General features: G+C 37.9%; 1 protein-coding gene across 3 annotated transcripts in view; it reads right to left on the reverse strand.

The window, feature by feature from the left end:
- slc5a6a (solute carrier family 5 member 6a) overlaps positions 1 to 18,786 on the reverse strand; it is a 59,175-nt gene that overhangs the window by 14,423 nt on the left and 25,966 nt on the right. For all 3 annotated transcript variants that reach the window (XM_088402796.1, XM_088402794.1, XM_088402795.1), the window contains exons 4-13: positions 16,710 to 16,761; positions 14,777 to 14,844; positions 12,468 to 12,622; positions 2,486 to 2,626; positions 2,251 to 2,380; positions 2,063 to 2,151; positions 1,637 to 1,749; positions 1,480 to 1,547; positions 237 to 323; positions 1 to 144 (exon numbers count right to left, since the gene is read on the reverse strand). The exon at positions 1 to 144 is cut by the window's left edge and continues 41 nt beyond it. In XM_088402796.1, coding sequence (XP_088258922.1) covers positions 1 to 144; positions 237 to 323; positions 1,480 to 1,547; positions 1,637 to 1,749; positions 2,063 to 2,151; positions 2,251 to 2,380; positions 2,486 to 2,626; positions 12,468 to 12,622; positions 14,777 to 14,844; positions 16,710 to 16,761 — 1,047 coding nt within the window. The remainder of the gene's footprint in view (positions 145 to 236; positions 324 to 1,479; positions 1,548 to 1,636; positions 1,750 to 2,062; positions 2,152 to 2,250; positions 2,381 to 2,485; positions 2,627 to 12,467; positions 12,623 to 14,776; positions 14,845 to 16,709; positions 16,762 to 18,786) is intronic.

The raw sequence follows: 18,786 nt of genomic DNA on the forward strand, positions 1-18,786 counted from the left end.
TGCTGTGGTCATGTTTTCAAAAGAGGGTGGTGTGACTGTACTTATTGGTGACACAACAGTTGATGTAGGCATACGCAACACAAAACTGCCGATGCCAATCCAGAAGGCCATGGTGAGGCCTGCGGCTAATCCAACCAATGCCCCCTGGAGTTATCCGTGGGAAAATAAAGAGTCTGCACATCACTGACATTATGGTCGCCCACCTCATTGCTGGCTAAATAACAATGGACACTCACAATAGAGTTTGCCCAAGGGAAGAACATTCCCAAGCAAAACAGGCCCAGCAGAGGTCCACCCACCATTCCAAAGATGCTCAAGGCTGCCTGTGGGTGCAAAGAACATAAACAAACTGTACATGTACTGCATTTTTCGAACTATAAGCCGCGAGTTTTTCCTCATGTTTTGAGCCCTGCGGCTTATCTGTGTTTTTGTGTGTGTGAGTGTGTGTGTGTTGTTTATTTATTTTTTTTGCTGGCCATTAGCAAGCAAATGTGTGAATCTGAGGTGTCAATTTCTAGAACAACTATCAAATAGAACTGAAAAGATGTGAAACAATGGCTGTGCTCAAAAAGAGTTAAAACTATTATTAAAAAAATATGTCTAAATTTAATAAGAGAATGGATAAAATTTTGGGTAAAGTTGTGATGTGTAAATTTTATATAAAGGACACAGTATATGTGATTTTATTTATGTATTTATGATTGTATGTGAATTATGTACAATGTGTTATGTTCACTAAAATAAACTATCAAAGGGAGATGGAAAAAGATGCTATTGAAACTGATTTCGATTTTGAACTGCTATTTAACTAACAGATAACCATCCATCCATTTTTTTATAAATATGTTGGCACTAAACATGCAGGCATGTTCAGTCTGTTAAAGAGAGGATGTTGCTGTTGGCAGACAATTCCCCAAAAAATTAAATAACTAAAAAAATGATAATCTTCATATATCATCTTTTTGTGTAAAGATCTGTTGTTATCTTATCCGTGACATTATCATTTTTTTTTGCTCATATTTTGCTGCTGCGGCAAATTATTAAAAAAGAGGAATTCATTTAATCCTGTATTTATAGGGAAAATTGGGCCCCAAGGTCAAAAAGGTTTAAGAACTCCTGGCTTTGACAGGTACATTTGTATATCGTTGCAGCCTGGCTGAAAAGTAACATTTTGGAGGATTTAAAATAAAACAATCTATTAGTATTTGTCAGGCCCCATGTGTGAGTGTTATTTTTTTGCAAAATACAGACCAATCAAAATAGTTGAAAATGGATTGTTCTTTTTTATGATGTTAATGTTTGAACGAACTTGATATATTGGGGTTGATTGAAAAGTGATGATTTTGGAGATACAAAGATTATGCCCAACACTATGCGTTTCCCATTTAACAAACCAGTCGACTGCAGCTTTGACAGCACCGTAGGACGAGACTGAGTGAATCAAAAATAACATAATGACCGTGTGAAAAGATATGTTACCTGCAACACAGACCCCATTATGGAGGCAAGGTATGCCATGGCCAAACATACCAAGCCATAGCCCAGTGCTGTGGGAGACACAACAAGTCTTTTTTTTTTTTTTTAGCAAAACAAAAACATAGTTATTCCTATCTATGAACAAACAAGACCAAATTACCAAGTCCTTTAGATAACAGTGTGGCTTTAGATTCAGTCATGTTGGGGAAGTGAGGTTTAATGAGGTCCTCCATGGTTACCGTTGCCAGGGAGTTGAAGGCTGAAGAGATGGTGCTGGGGTGGATAACAAAATGCCAACATTTTAATGATGGGTCATTCAATAATCAGTGTTTCTGTTTCATTTATATTTGGAAATGTAACTTTTCATCTTTTCAGTCTTCCCATCATTGACATCGAAAAGACTTAATACAAAGCTCCATTTGATTTCTACATTTAAGTTCTGCAAAGACAGTAAAACCTAGCAAAGCAAAGGCAGCCACAGTCTAAAGTTTAAATAACAGTGCTCGCAAATTACTCTAAAATCGTAAACCTAAATGGTTGTACTTTTGTCAGCAGTGGATGTGCACTGGCTAAATGAGTTGTTTACCTGAGCGCTCCACTGAAGAGACAGGCCACAAACAATCCTGCGAGGCCGGGCAGGTCCTTGAATACGTCCATCACAAAGTATAACACCATCTGGCAAAAAGACACAGACATGAGAACATATTTCCTATCAGCAGTTATGGCTTTTGTGTCACCACAGATATGATGAACCATAACTTAATTAATGTTTACCTGATCATTTGTTTTGACATAGCCCTTATCTAAAGGGCTGTCCTCTCCATAGCGAGCAAACATAACCAGCCCCATCAGACAACCTAAACACAAGACGATCTGCTGGCAGGGGAAAACGACATAGCACGACCTAAAAAAAAACATTATTTGTGAGGACATTTTTTTTTACATACATACTGTAAATTCAAAGTTGGATACTATTAATACAATACTGCAATTTAACTCTGACACTCACATAATAGCTTCTTTCTCAGTGCGAGAACTGAGGTATCGCTGGACTTGAGCTTGGTTGACGCCATACAGAGCCAACATCAGGAAGATTCCACCCACACCTAATGTCCAGAAGGTGTGACGTTCCAAAGGATCTGGGTTCAGGCTACAACAAAATGAGCAACATGTATTTAAAAAATTACATTCTGCAACTTCTAAATGGTGGGCTGGAAATAAGTGATACGCAATTGAGGCAAAAGAGCGGACCGTTTTGTATTGTAGTCAATGGAGTTCGCGCGACAGGGCGCAATGGCGCATAGGGCGAACTTTTTCGCGTGTCGCATCGCGACAGCCAATCAACTTTGGGAACGTTCAACGTCTCACTCAGGGGGCAGGAATGAATCATGGGGGCCGCTTTGCGGTCACCAGGAATGGCGGAAGGGAGAACTTGGGACAACTGGTATGTGCAGAATCTGCTTCTTTTTTTTAACAGCTGTTTAACCGTAGTTACTGTGTTAAGCTAACGATAGTGCAGCATTGACAGCTCAGTATTTAGCACGGTATTGGCCACTTGATTGTGACATTGAAAGTTTTTCCCCATGGGAAATAGTAGCCATAGCATGAGGCCAAGAACAAGCATAAGGTATATAGACACTATTCAGCAAAGATTTTAAACAACACCATTCATTCCTACCCATGCATTTAAGTGTAACATACAATAAGTAACCAAAGACACACAATGTATTGGCAAGTATAGTTGTAGCTAAAAGACAAACAATAGAAAAAAAACAACGAAAACAAATTAAACTAGACCTGCAAGCAGCTATAACGGGCCCTCGCAGACCTAAGCACGTTGAAGGATGAACAGTTCGAGGTATGAACATATTTGGGTATGAATGTATTAGTGCATATGCAAGCGAAAAGTAGAAGTCAATGTTTTAGAAAAGGTAAAAATATCCTTAGCATTTATTCAACGGGCTCAACGAAGTAATTGGAATCAAAAAATCGGTAATACATTATTTTCTGCCACAAGGTGATTCCCACACTGCAATGGAATATGTTTGTTGATGTCTTTAGGAAATTACTTTTATTCAATATATGAAGTCGTGACAAGATGAGATCATCTGGGTCAAACCGTGTGAAAAGATATGTTTTCAGCATTTACTGTTACGATAAATCGTGGTAATGAGCACTGCTGTATAGGCCACGGCCATTATCAAAACATTGTAATATTAGGTGGAGGAAATTAGGCGTGTCTGTAGGCCTGTCAGGAAAAAAAATCAGTGATGTTACTTTGCCAGGCTCGACAAGGTACATATAAAATAATATGTAATTGTTTTTTGGTTTTTTTTGCTGTCACCAGGTGGCGCCCGCACAACAAGGGGAAAAAAAAGTGTGTTTAGCATTGTACTCCCATGAAATGAAATTTAAAAAAGATCATCTTGGTCCAAGTACATTAAGTTTTACCTGTCTGGCCAGACATCGGATTTTGAGGCGGAGTAATGTCCACACCCAAATTTGAAGTAATAAAACTTAAGATACTTAATGTTATCTATCTCAATATTTTCCTGACTAATTTTCAGTGAATTTACTGACACCGGCATAGCACAGAACATGAAAGTGTAAAAATTAACTTTTTTGTCTGCCACCAGGTGCCGCTATTGGTAATTTGGAAATGTGTCATGTTGAAGATTTAGACCATGTGTCTAAATGATACTGTCAATTTTTAGATATTTTAAAGCTTGTTCAGCTGAGTAATAAAGGTTTTTGTCACTCGGGGCGAAGGAAAAATTTACCATGTTTTGAAAGCGCACCTCCATCATTTAATTCATGGGAGCGTGACTATTTTTGGACCAGTTGTGCCTCTAAGTTTGATAATGTTCTAGGCCAAATTGAAAGTTGATGGCGTCAACAGTATAAGAGAAGGCGGCAGCAGTGTAAGACTTACAAAAGGCCGTAAATGCATCAAATTTGCAAATTCAAAAATCCGTAACTTTTTCTTCAAATCCTAGGGTATGGCTGTCTTTGATTGTTATTTAGGTCTTAGGGTCCTGCATTTGCCTACAAATGTTGATAGCTGTAAGATGAACCAACTGAGTTTGGCTGCAATTCTTCGGCTATAATGACATTTTTTGCTCCCACTAGGTGGCGCTCGCAGTAAGACAAAAAAATGTTTACAAGGTGTGTTTTACATTGGACTCCCATCAACTATATGAAATTTAGAAAAGATAAGACCATCTGAGTTCAATTACAGAAACGTTTTGGTATTGGGGAGACACCGAACTTTGAGACAACGTAATGGCCGCAACCATTAGCAAAAATTTGTAAAATTGGAGAACCTTTATATTTCATGCCTCAATGCTATTGTGGTCAATTTTCAGTTAATTTGCTTAAACAACAATAGCACAGTGCAAAAATTGAATTACTAAGGTTTTTGTCATTGGTGGTAAAGGAAATTTGAATCAAGTATTTTGAAACCCCGCCCCCATCATATATGTTAGTCGATCTTCACAAAATTTTGCCCAGTTGTGCCACAGATAATGGAGCACATCAAATGTGAAGTTGATCGGGTCAACGGTTTTGGTACTGAAAAATGTACAAAATCGGGCCAAATTCTACATTCAACAGTTGATAACTGTGGTTCTGTACATCCTAACACATGGCGCTCTATAATGTTTTTGTAGGTCTTGAGGTCCTACATATACATAAAAAATTTCGTAGCTCTTGGTCAAACGGGTCAGAACTGGCTGCCGTTTTATGATCACCTGGGCTCAATTACAGTAAGTTTAGATGATTTGAGCAAACTCCGACTTTGGGGTGGCATACAGACAACCCACTTTATCACAAAGTCATAAAATTTGGATACCTTTATTCTCCAAGTCTCGATGCTATTCTGACAAATTTTCAGTACAGTTACTCTTATGGGCTTAGCACAACACATGAAAGTTTAAAAAATGACATTTTTGTTTGTAAATAGGTGGCGCTGTAAGTAATTTGAAAAATAACCATGCAGATATTTTAAAGTAATTACTAGTAGATTTTCTGTAAAGTTTCAGATTATTTCAAGCTTGCACATTGGATTTATTAGGGTTTTTGTTGCTAATGGCGAAGGAAATTTGACTTTGGAACACTTTTTTTTAAGCCCCGCCCCCATCATATTTGTAAGCCGATCTTCTCAAAATTTTCCCCAGGCGTGCTCCTATGTAAGATAATGCGGCATGCCAAATTTGAAGTTGATCGGGTCATGGGTTTCGGTACCGAAAAATGTAGAAAATGTAGAAATGTAGAAAAATGTAGAAAATTCTACATTCAACAATTGATAACTCTGGTTCTGTACATCCTAACATATGGCGCTCGTCTGTACATCCTAACATATGGCGCTCGATAATGTTTTTGTAGGTCTTGAGGTCCTACATATGCATAAAAAATTTCGTAGCTCTAGGTCACACAGGTCGGAAGGGGCTGCCATTTGAAGGATCATCTGGGCTAAATTACAGCAAGTTTTGCAGATTTAAGCAAACTCCGACTATGAGGTGGCATACAGACCACCCCCTTTATCACAAAGACGTAAAACTTGATAACGCATTTTCTCTAAGTCTCGATGCTATTCGTACAAATTTTCAGCCCATTTACTCTTTTGAGCTTTGCACAATACATGAAAGTTTAAAAAATGACATTTTTGTCTGTAACTAGGTGGCGCTGTAAATAATTTTAAAATTTATCATGCAGTTATTTTAAGGACATAACTAGTAAATTTTCTGTAAAGTGTCAGATTTTTTGAGGCTTGCACTTCCTCATGGCGAAGGAAATTTGTCACACATAATTTAAAGCCCCGCCCCCATCATATATGTTGGCCGATCTTCACGAAATTTCACACAAATGTGGCCCTAAGCGTGATTATGGAGCACGCCAAATTTAAAGTTGATCGGCTTAGTTGTTTAGGAACTATTAAGACAAATTTGCTACCTGCAAACATCCAAAAATGGTCCAAAAAGGCACATAAAAAAAAATCATATCTCTGGTTCTGTACATCCTAGCATATGGCGCTCTATAACCTTTTTGTAACTCTTGAGGTGCTATATAAGCCTAAAAAATTTCAAAGCTCAAGGTGAAACTGGCCGTGACCCAGGAGAAGTGTTCGACTCTAGGTGGCGCTAAAAATCAATTTTTTAGATTTTATGTATGAAAACACCAAAATACCAAATTTTACAGCAGGCCTGATGAGTGTGCAAATTTTAGTGAGTTTTCATGCATGTTTAGGCCATCGAAAATGAGATTAACTTTGGAGAATAATAATAATAACTAGAGCTGCAAGCAGCTATAAAGGGCCCTCGCAGACCTGTGCACGTTGGGGTATGAACAGGTCGGGGTATGAACAAGGAGTATGAACGATGAAAAATTAGTTTTAGATGACTTCAGTGCAGGACTTATCAAGTTTGTAAAATTTAGAGAAGGTGGTATAATGTGGGTGGAGTTACTGTAGCTTTTATTGTTACAGTTGTGTGACTTTGCACTGTCGTATAGGCCACGCCCATTATCGAAACATCGTACTATTTGGTAGAGGGCATTAGGCGTGGCCAATGGCTTTTCAGACATTATTTAAGGGATATCAATTTAAGGGGCTCTGCAGAGTAGATAAAAACGTTAAGGAAGTGCTATATTTTTTGTTGCCACTAGGTGTCGCACATGCTATGATAAAAAATAGGCTTGTTGGTGTGTTTCACATTGGACACCCATTCCATATACAGTGGGCCCCCGGGTTACGAACTTAATCCGTTCAGCGGCTACGCTCGTATCTTGAATTGCTCGTATAGCGGGCAATCCAAACCCATGTTAATTCGTGAATGCGTGCAACGCGCGCAGAAGCCTTAGGTAAAAACATCACACTGTATACATATATTAAAATTGAGTGACATAATCTACTGTACAGTTGCATTAAATAACAAATACAAAGGAAAAATGACTTTTACCTTTGGAACGATGTGACTTGAGCTGGGTGTAAGCAGAGGAGAGCAGAGACCAATACTCAAAGTCAACACGGCAAAGCAGTTATGCTATTGGTCTTACAGTGTCACAGTAACTTTTTCAGTCAGGGTTTTCTCTCCTTCCTTCCATCCCAACCAGCTGTGCCATCAAGCTAGATAAAGGCGTTCGGCCAATAGCATATCGGCATTTCTGTGATTGACGTGTGACGCCGGCCAATAGCATCTCCGTGAGTGAGACCGGGTGACCTTAATCGACCAATAGCATATTCGCATCTCCTTGACTGACTGATAATTATTCGCACTTTTTTTTTTAAACGGTTGGAATGTATTGACAATTAATTTAAAAAAAAACACACATTTAAACCAATAACAATTCTTTGTCCTGCAATCGGCACATTTAATTTCATGTCAGCTGTTTTTCCGTTTAGCTGTACAAACACTACACTTAAATGGTAATATATTTAGACACCGTGAGTGAGACAGTCAGTGTGACGTTGTAAGAGCAATAGCGTTCACGTTGCTGCTACAAGTATCTACTGATGATTAAAGTGACGCAACTGCTGAATTTGTTGACGTAGTTAAGCGAGAACATATTTACATACTCAATGGCTGGCATGTCGGATTGCTCGTAAGGCGAAAGGTTTGTTCGTAAGTGGGGGAAAAAAATCTCCGTGATCCACGCTCGTAAGGCGAATTGTTCGTAAATCAGGGTGTTCGTAAGCCGGGGGCCGACTGTACGAAGTTTTGCAAACATCAGATCATCTAGGTCCAATTACAGCAACTTTTACCGTTTGGGCGAGTCATCGGACTTTGAGTTGGCATAGAGGCCATGCCCTCTATGGAAAAGTCATAAACGTTGAGAACCTTCATTTTCCACTCTGTCATAGCTTTTCTGACCATTTTTGAGTTCATTTAGTCAAACAAGCATTGCACAGTACATGAAAGTGTAAAAAATTAGATTTTTGTCCGCCACTAGGTGGCGCTGTAAATGATTTGAAAGTTTATCACATAGCTGTATTAGGGCATGACTTTTAAAGTCCCTGAAGAGTTTCACAGGGTTTGAAGCTGAAACACCTGAGTTATTAAGGTTTTTGCCACTCTTGGCGAAGGAAATATTCAAAATAATTTGAAGCTCCGCCCACATCTTACAAGTCATGGGATCTTCACAATTTTTGGCATATTTGTGCCGCTATATCTGCTAATAGTCCATGCCAAAGTAGAAATTAATCGGGTGAACCGTTTAAGAAGGCACGAGTTTGAGACTAGCCAATGTACAAGAACAGGGCGAAGTTGCACATAAAAAAAAAATCATAATTATTTTTCTGTACATCCTAGCACATGACTTCCAATGACTTTTTTGTAGGTCTTACAGTCCTACATATGCCTAAAAGGTTTTGTAGCTGTCGGTCAATCCAAACAGGATTGACTGTAATCTTTCGACGAATGACATTTTTTGCTGCCAATAGGTGGCGCTAACTTAATACTGGGATATATGTTTGTCGATAAATTCTCAACCAATGTGTGAAATTGTGAGAAGATCAGATCATCTGGGTCAAATTGCAGCCTCTTTTACTGGTCCGATTAATCTGCGAAATGAAAATAGACATAGACGCCTATTATTGAAACATCGTAAGAAAGAAGGAGCCTGGGACCTGCAAACGAGCAAAAACGGGCCAAAAGTGCACATTCAAAAATTCGAAACTCTTTTTCTGTACATTTGACCTTATTTGTAGGGCTTGAGGTCCTACTTATGCCTACAAATTTTTATAGCTCTAGGTAAAACGAGCCGGGAGAGGGAGGCTTTTTTTCCACTTATTAAGGCCATTTTGGGGCCAATTACAGCCAATTTTTTCGTTTTGGTGAGACATCTGACTGAGGTGGCGTACAAACCACGCCCTTTATTGAAAAGTCATAAAATTTGGGAACCTTTGTGTTCCATGTCTTAATGGTATTCTGACCAATTTTCAATTAGTTTACTCAAACAGACTTAGCACAGTACATGAAAATATAAAAAATGACATTTTTATTTACCACTAGGCGGCCCTATAAGCGATTTAAAAAACTTTTTGTTCATAGGTAATAAAGGCATGAGTCTTCATGTATCTGCGAAGTTTTAGATTTTTTTTTAAGCTTGTACAAGAGACTTATTTAGGTTTTTGTCACTCTTGGCGAAGGAAAAATTGAAAACATATTTTGAAGCCCCGCCCCCATCATATATGTCAGAGGATCTTCACCAAATTGTGCCTGGTTGTGCCCCTGTCTGATGATGCACCACAGCAAATTTGAAGTCGATCGGGTCAAGCGTTTAGGAGAAACAAGGAGCAGTTTGGGACCGGCAAACGTCCAAAAATGGGCCAAAAATGCACATTCAAAAATTCATAAATCTTTTTCTGTACATGGCTCGTGGTGACTTTTTTGTAGGTCTTGACGTCCTACATATGCCTAAAAATTTTAGTAGAACTAGGTCAAACGGGCTGGGACTAGCTGCACTTTTTTAATCTTAGTTGGTGCTGCAGAGCCATTTTTTTTTTTTTGCATTGTTTAACAAATAACTAAAATATCAAAATTTTCGGCAGGCCTGACGACTGTGCAAAATTTGGTGACTTTTCGTGCATGTTTAGGCCCTCAAAAATGTGATTCATTTCGGAGAAGAATAATAACTTGAGCTGCAAGCGGCTATTCAGGGCCCTCGCAGACCTGTGCAAGTTGGGGTATAAACAGGTTGGGGAATGAACAAGTAGCAGTATGAACGTGTTTGGGTATAAGCACGTTGGGGTTAATGAATAATAGAAGTCAATGCGTTAGAAAATGTCCAATTTTTGTTACATTTCATCAACAGGCTCAATTAAGTATATAGAAAACGCAAAAATTATGTTATATTATTTTGTTCGATACGATGGTGTAAGCACTACGATGAAAAATAACTTGTAGATGACTTCAGTACAGGACTCTTACCAATTTGTGAAATTAAGAGAAGGTGGTAATATGTGGGAGCTTTTATTGATTCAGTTGTGTGACTTTGCGCTGCTGTATAGGCCACGCCCATTATCGAAATATTGTAATATTTGGTGGAGGGCAATAGGCATGTCTTATGGCTTTTCAGATAACATTTAAGCGAAATCACTTCAAGAGGCTGAGCAGAGTACATAAAAACATTAAGGAATTGCTATATTTTTTGCTGCCAGTGCTCCTTGCTTCTCCTGTTGTTTATCAGACTGGGAGGCACAATTGCTCTAATTTTCGTGAAGATCCGCCGACAATTGGGATGGAGGCGAGGCATCAAAATATGTGTTTAATCTTTACTATGTAGCGGTCGCTGCTCGGGCCATAATGAAATTGGTGGTATCTGTGAGTGGTGTCTGTTTGGCTCACCCACCTGTTCAGGTGGCTATGAGGCTGTGACTTTCATTATAGATATAATTATTATAGTTTATGTAATGATGTCACATTATGTAAGGCCAGCAAGGAGGTGCCTTGCTGGCTCTGACGCTCCACCACTGATATACACCATGGTCTTATTTGTCCGGCCCACTTAGGAAAAAAGTTTCCTCTATGGGGCCTACAAGCGAAAATGAGTTTGACACCCCTGATTTCCATGCATGTTTTTCAAAAGTGTGAAGAAGCCAGCTCTTCCACCGAGCCGTCCCTTCTTCAACATAACTGACGATATTTATCTTAACGGCATAGAAAAAAATCAATTGGAATTGTGATCTTTAAAAAAACCAAAAAACTTTTGACTTTTTATTGTACTTTTAAGTACATTTCAGAGCCTGTACTTTTACTTTTTAAGAGTATATTTTTGCATCAGCGCAAGTCGTTTTTACATACAATAGCTTTACTTTTACTCAAGTAAATAATCTGTGTACTCTGCTCATCACTGCACTAGACCTAATAAACTAGGAATTATGACAGACTATTATAAAGTATTAAATATAATTGATGAGCTCATGTCAAATTTAATAAACTTTTTACGTAACTGTTTATAGTCAAATGTCAATTTGCCCAATGTAAGTCAATGGAACTTTTTGGAATAGAAAATTAGAATTTGTGGGAAAAGGATAAACATTTAGAATAAGAAAAATACATGCAGTCCTTTCGTGGGTATGGAGAATAATATGAAATAGGAACTATCAAAATAAAAAAAATTAATTATCTGAGAAGTGAAGGAAATGCAAATACGATCTGAGGTCGAACTATGGACTCCTCCCGTATTGGTCCAGTACTTTAACTACCGTACCAAGCAGCCATTTGTTGTCTGACATAAAATTCAAATTGAGAACAAATGGGACTCTCTCCCCACTAGGAATGACAGATAAAATTCCAACTGACAACGAATGGGACTGTTTCCCATTGGAAATTAATTGGTTCGAAAAAAATTGAATTATGGAAAAATATCTGCAATGTGTATTATTGGAATGTTGGGAGTGATAACACGCTCACAAGGCAGTGAAGCAACCATGTGATTTGGCTTGTTTTAGCGGTTGCGTCATGTTGACACACCCACTTCCTTATAAACACAGTTTGGTGCGCTTTTGCTGTGTTGACACAGTTCATGGCACGGTCACGTGACTATCTTAAAGCGGTTAACGGACCGACACAGGGGTCGTTCTGTGAGTTCGGCACATGCTTCGGTGCGTCGGGTGTTGTGGGACCCATCACTAGCAACAAGCAAGGAAGTTAGGCTGCAAAAAGGAATTATGAAGCGTGGGTCACGTTCACAAAGGCTACTGAAAAGCGTTTTTTTTTTTTTTATCACCGTCTTTTATCCCATTTTTGCACACATACAACATCTTTAGATCCCTTGCTACCAACCACAAATAATTTATATTAACAAGATTTTAAAATAGCAACAACAAATCTCGGCTCAACTTTTTTGTGGGATCGGTCATGTGATGCTCACAATGAGGTATATGGTAAATAGACTTTGACTTACTGTATAAAGCGCTTTTCTACCTTGGGTACGCAAATCGCTTTACACTAACTAGTCATTTACCATTTACAATATGCACAGTGTTTACTCACTCAAGTCCTGCAATGCGGCTGCCATTCACTGCTTTCCTCCAGACCTCAGCGATTCCCCCTGCCTGATATGCACCTACGATGATAACCGCCAGCTGCCCTGCAAACATTACTATAGTCTGGAAGACATCGGTCCACATCACCGCCTTTAGGCCGCCCTGTGGGACACATTCACACACAATCATGACACAACTGGACATGTTTTATAGCCCAGTAATGACTAATTAAACATTATTACCTCTTCAACATCTTTTAAATTGTATATTTGTCGACTTGAAGTTCGACCAACAAATAAAAGGACTAGCATATTTGATCCTGCAAAGATCATGTTGATAGAGCACAAGCATGCAGGTTGTACAATTTAGTGTTTTGACTAACAGTTTGAGAAATAATCTGGTCAAGGATGAACAGCATGTGTTTTGTTTTCTTCTGTTGGCTTTATAGGACACTATGAAATAATGCAAGGACATAGAAAGAATGTGACAAGAGAAGAATAACTTAGAATTCATGGTGAACAATGCTAAGTAATTAAAATCAGATTTCAGCCAGTGGTACCAAGTGTTTTAGTGAGATGACAGTCAGAAATATTTGCCAGTATCCATGTGGATGAAGTAAGGCCTTGCAAAACAATGTTTTGTACTGTTACTCATTATAGTTTTTAAGCTTTCCATTTTTTCTTTGGTGCCCATCCGAACAAATACGTATTTTATTATTTTAAAAGGGTCTTTATTTTAAGACAAGCAACAACTTGATAAAAGGGGTACTTTATTCATTCATTTCCAGGAGTAGAACTTAATAGTTTGGCTGCATTTTATAACTTCATTATTATTCATGTACAATTAAATCTGAAAATGACAAATACTCAAGGCTGAGGTAAAAACCAACAACGATTCAGCTTGCGAACATCACATGATCAAATCTAGAAAAGAGGTGAGCCGTAATGGGTCGTTACAAGGGATGGGACGAGATCTCACCAGATGAGATCTCGCGAGATCGAACGCCACAACATTTCTCGTTCAGGCTTGCCACGAGATTCATGTCCTTTCCTTATTAAGCCAGATGTGCAATGGAGGGCAACTAGGCTGAAAGATAGGCTTGAGTGCTATACTCTTGTACAGTAGGTGGTGGTACGCACCTAACCATTGCTTGCATACACAGCTTGAAGCTATGTGTGTGTGTATGTGTGTCCGTCAGAGGTGAGTTGTCACTCATGCAAGAGTTACTTAAATTTGTTTCCAAACGTAAATGTGCTTATGAACGAACGTTAGCATTAGCTTGTCTTTCGGTAAGCTCACAAGCTTGGTGGTACACGTAAAGTTTGTTTGGTTTAAATGTATCTGTTTAATTGGTAAAGAAATATTGGTAATTGGGGCGGGCGTGGCTCAGGCAGTAGAGAGGGTCGTCCAGTAACTGAAGGGTTGGCTGTTCGATTCCTGCTCTGTCAGAATCACGTGTTGTTGTGTCTTCATCCACCTTGCCTACAGTTGCTGGCTGGAGGGGCTGCAGGCGCAGTATGGCAGCCTTGCCTGTGTCAGTCTGCCCCAGGGTTAGGGTTAGGATTAGGGTTAGGGTTACAGTCAAATTAGCAGCTGTGGGTACACAATGTAGTTTGCCACCATTGGTTACTGTGTGTTTTTGTGCTGCGCAATGTAAAGCGCCTTGGGATTTCATTGCATTAATATTAATATTATTATTATTATTATTATTTATGCCTTATTTCTCTGTCAGCCCTGACAGCTGGCGGTGGTGCCCTGAAGTAAAATCACTATTGTATTTACTCATTACTGTAGTTACTACAATATTTGCATTAATGTTTTTTTTGTTTGTTTGTTTGTTTAATGTTTGGCACTTTAAACAATGTATTTTTTGTGCATTTAAATGTGCATTAAAATGTATTCATTACAAGAAAAATAACATAATAATAAAAATAAAAGTTATCTAATTATCGACAAAATATGATTTTTTTACTCATGGAAATGCTAAATAAGTTTCTTTTTGAGGAAGGTGTAAATAATATGCAGTATAAGCCTGAATCACGTAACTTCCCGGGTTATACGGTACATCTGAATCACACTAGCGGCAACATTTTTCCAGAATTCTGTGAAGGAGTACAACATAACAAAGACTTTATGAAAAATTAATATTACAATATGTTCAAGAAGGAAAAGAAACACGAGGACATGTGCATATGCTTACAAAGTCAAATTACAGAACATTCACATTCAGCATGAAATTTAAATATAAAAAAAATCAAGAAAATAATTAAGAAAGTTTTCACAATAAGACTCAATATAAGAGAACTCCTGACTTACCAAGGAGGTATAGAGGGTGCACACAAGACCCATGGCAAGCACTGCTCCCCATAAGTCAAAACCAGTGACTGTAAGCAAATACAGCAACACTATTAGTACATTTACATTTTGTGTCATCTATGGTTGACATGATCCATTTCTCATCATGAGTCAAAATGTATTTGACCACATAAAAAAATACATTTTGATGACATTTTACACAGTTTTGTTCCGATTTTTTTCCCTCATTAAATGACATCCGAAGTGCATGTCTTAGATGTCTCTCTAAAATATGCCTGCTTGCATATTGCACAGGGAGACTGAATTTGCAGTTAAACACGCAATCACCTTTTCATCTTAAAGGGACACCGTGTAAGATTTGACAGTTTTTCATCACGGACAGTAGGAGGTGCTGCATTTACCATTGTCCGCAGCTATAACAGACATGTCAGCCTCCGGAGGAGTGCCACCCCCCATGTAATATAATTTAATGATAACTAGACCTACGATTATATTTAAAACATACTATTGATTGTTAAGAACACATTTATTTGCAAGTTTTTTAAATTTATAGTCATTTAGTTTATTCGTTTTTAATGAAAAATGGTTTAAATCCTAAACAGTGTCCCTTTACGGTTTCATGATTAATTCCTCATTTGATTAACATTTTATCCCAGTTAAATAAATTAATTATACACAGTATAATAACCTGCTGAGAGTCGGACGATCAGCGAGACGCAGGCTTGGTCAGATTGGGACCAGACTGAGTTTTGACAATTGACAGGCGCAGTTAGCGCGGACAGACTGGGGCTGTGCACGCCATGTGTGTGTCAAAGTACGAGTAGCCGGCTCATATAATTGCATAGAATACATTATTAAATGCATGCATCTATTGTTACACAATAATTTCTAGAATGACAGTTCCTAATTCATATGAAGTAATATCATAAAATAAGATGTAAAGAATATACTTGTATGTATATAACTTCTATTATATATTTCTTCAAGTCTGCAATGACAGTTTGAAATGTATAATAAAAAAATCAATTTACGAAATGTTTTATTATGTACATCATTTTATTATATACATAGTTTCATTTATACAGTGACAGTTTGAAATAAATTTTTATTAACAAAATGAAAAATAAAATAAGTGGACACCCTCCATCAATATTTAATAATAACTAATTGTCACGGGGTGTGTGTGTGTGTTAGCGCAGCTTTATACAAATTTTTCAGATGACAATGATTAAATTTTTTTCAATCAATTGATTAGTATTATCACATGCACATGCCTATTGTTCATATTTATGAATACAAATGCACCACACGTCACCAGAGCTGAATCTCTCTCCCAGCGCACATTAAATCAAATGCATCAAATTTGTTTTACACAACCTGCGCCTCAAAATAGACCTGCTTTTATGGTTTATGGTGGTTTTGTGGTCTAAAATTTTGTCCACTTTTGGTCACAAAATTTCAAAATGCGCCGTGAGCATGGAGTATAGTTGTGCTGAAATGCCTATTGACTTTCAAAATTTCCTTGCAACAAGAGCAGTACAGGCCACCTTGAACAAATGTGCTGCTATATTGGTGGGCACTCACCAACATTCGCTCCTCAGTGTGATTTATTCATTCATAAGTGTTCTTATTTTGTTTTCTATCTCATTTCACGTCATGAAACCTGATGTTGACCTCTGTATGCCATTGTCACTTTTCCTAGCCCAGCTATTCTCCAGGAGAGAACATGTGAGATTTGTGTGGACAAGTGGAGCTTTCACCATCTGCATGTTCTTACTTCTTATTTTACACCTAATGGTTGAACGTAGATTTTCAAATATCTAGCATACCAACATACCTGCCAAAACAAAAAAAGTGTCATTTAATACAAAAAAAAGACTGTGGTGCAAATGTGGCACAATAAAAGGATTTTTATTTTTAGTTTTTATCTCACCTGCATTAAGTGCCAAGGCTGGAGCATAAAGGACCACCCCCATATAAATAACCTTCAAACACAGGATAAACATGTTAGCACTTCAAGCTAAACTCACCAGATTGATTCACTTTTGAAGAAACATGACTACATCATATGCAAACAATGACATGCACTGAAGTCAGCTTTTCAATTACAGTATAAACTGATATTTTTATAAGCTCAAGATTAGAATTTCATTTGACACTGCTTCCCTTGGTTACGGTTCTGTTGGACAAAATTTACACCTAAGCAGAAAGACATTTTGTTGATCAATAACTGACCTGATTCTCAAAAACAGAACAACACTGATATTTGAAATCACACAAGCTAATATTTTGTTGCCATTCTATTTTAAACAATGCGAAGAGGAGGAGTAATTTTCCTATATGATGACTAAATTATTACGTGTGTCTCAGACTATAGGCCGCAACTTTTTCCATCATTATCCTCCCACAAGGCTCATTATTTGAGCCTTGTGGTTTATAGTCCAATGCGGCTTTTGTGCAGATTTTTTTTTTTTTTTTTTTGCTAGCCACCAGTAGACAATCCACCGGTCAAGCAAATGTGTATATCTGTTCTTGGTGACAGTTTATTGAACAACTATATTTTAATCAATGTCTGTGCTCAAAAAGAGATTCAAATATATATTATTAAAAAATGTAAAAAGTATGTCCAAATTGATTAAGATCTTGCAAAAAAAAAAAAAAAGTTTGTGACATGTAAACTTGATATATAGTATACAGTGGACCCACGGGTTACAGCGTCCCTGGCTACGTTTTTTTCATGTTGCGATTGTGGAATACTGAGGTTTTTTTTTTTTTTTTTAGGAATTTTCCCCGCTTTGCGACAAAAACAACTGTCATGACCCTAGGGGGTTAGCTGTATTTGTGTTGTTTTGTCTCCATCTGCAGGCGTTTTTAGGTAATTGCACTTATTTTCTGTTGCTGTCAATGCCTCCATGCAACGGAGATGCTGGTCTGCTATTGGTCGGCCTCACTTGTTTCAAAATGGCGGAATGGTAAAGCTTTGTTCTATCGTGAGTGGTTACAAAACCGTATTTATAGTGCATTTTATTGCTTAACTCAAACTTGAATGGGTTAGCCATGGGTCCCAGAATTGCTAGTGATGTTAAAGAGAGAAGTAAGAAGATGATTTATAGGGAAACGAAGCTGGAGATAATCAAGAAATACGAAGCGAGACTAGCCTTGGCTATCTTTACTCGTGAATATGGTCATAACAAGCGCCACTCATAGGTAAATAAATCCTTTCTATATTTTTAATTTATGATGTTTTCTGATTGTATACATGTATGTTATATATACATAACACTTACTATACTATTTTGGTACCAATTTTTAATATGTATGTACAATTTTGATGTTTTTACTTGGGGTTCTAAACGCATTAGCTATTTAACTTAGGTTTGGTTTGCCCGCCATACGGTGAATTCGCCTTACGAGCCCAACCGCGGAACGGATTTAATCTCGTAACACGGGGACCCACTGTACTTAAATCTTAAATTATTACACCTTATACACTGTAAGATAGTGAACTTGTTGGGAAGAGAGAGAGAGAGAGAGAGAGAGAGAGAGAGAGAGACACAGACAGACAGACAGACAGACAGACAGACAGACAGACACAGACAGACAGACAGACTACGTAGGCTCATCCACAAAGCAGAGCAGCTCAGATCAAAGAGCGGTCCGACTCATATGGCTCAAAAATGTGGCTTTTATTTTGTTTACAGCTGCACAACTGAACGTGGCAACTCCAAAACAATAAACCTAACCGTATTTCTATTAATGCTTGCGGCGTCATCGCCTGCCAATACAATGTAAACAAGCCAACGTCATTAGGATAATTACTCTCACTCGCTCTAGTCTCGTTGTCAAACATCTAGTGCTGGGCTATAATATCAATATTTCGATATATTGCGATAAGAAATGACGCAATCCACGTTTTGAAATACAAAGTTCAGTTTCCAATATATCACATATCAGTTTTGAAACGTCTGATATTTCGTTTTTTTTTTTTTTAAACCAATCCCATCTGTATG

Source organism: Hippichthys cyanospilos, chromosome 20, assembly GCF_059441005.1.
Source record: "Hippichthys cyanospilos isolate Australia breed blue-spotted pipefish chromosome 20, RoL_Hcya_1.0, whole genome shotgun sequence".
NCBI lineage: Eukaryota > Metazoa > Chordata > Actinopteri > Syngnathiformes > Syngnathidae > Hippichthys > Hippichthys cyanospilos.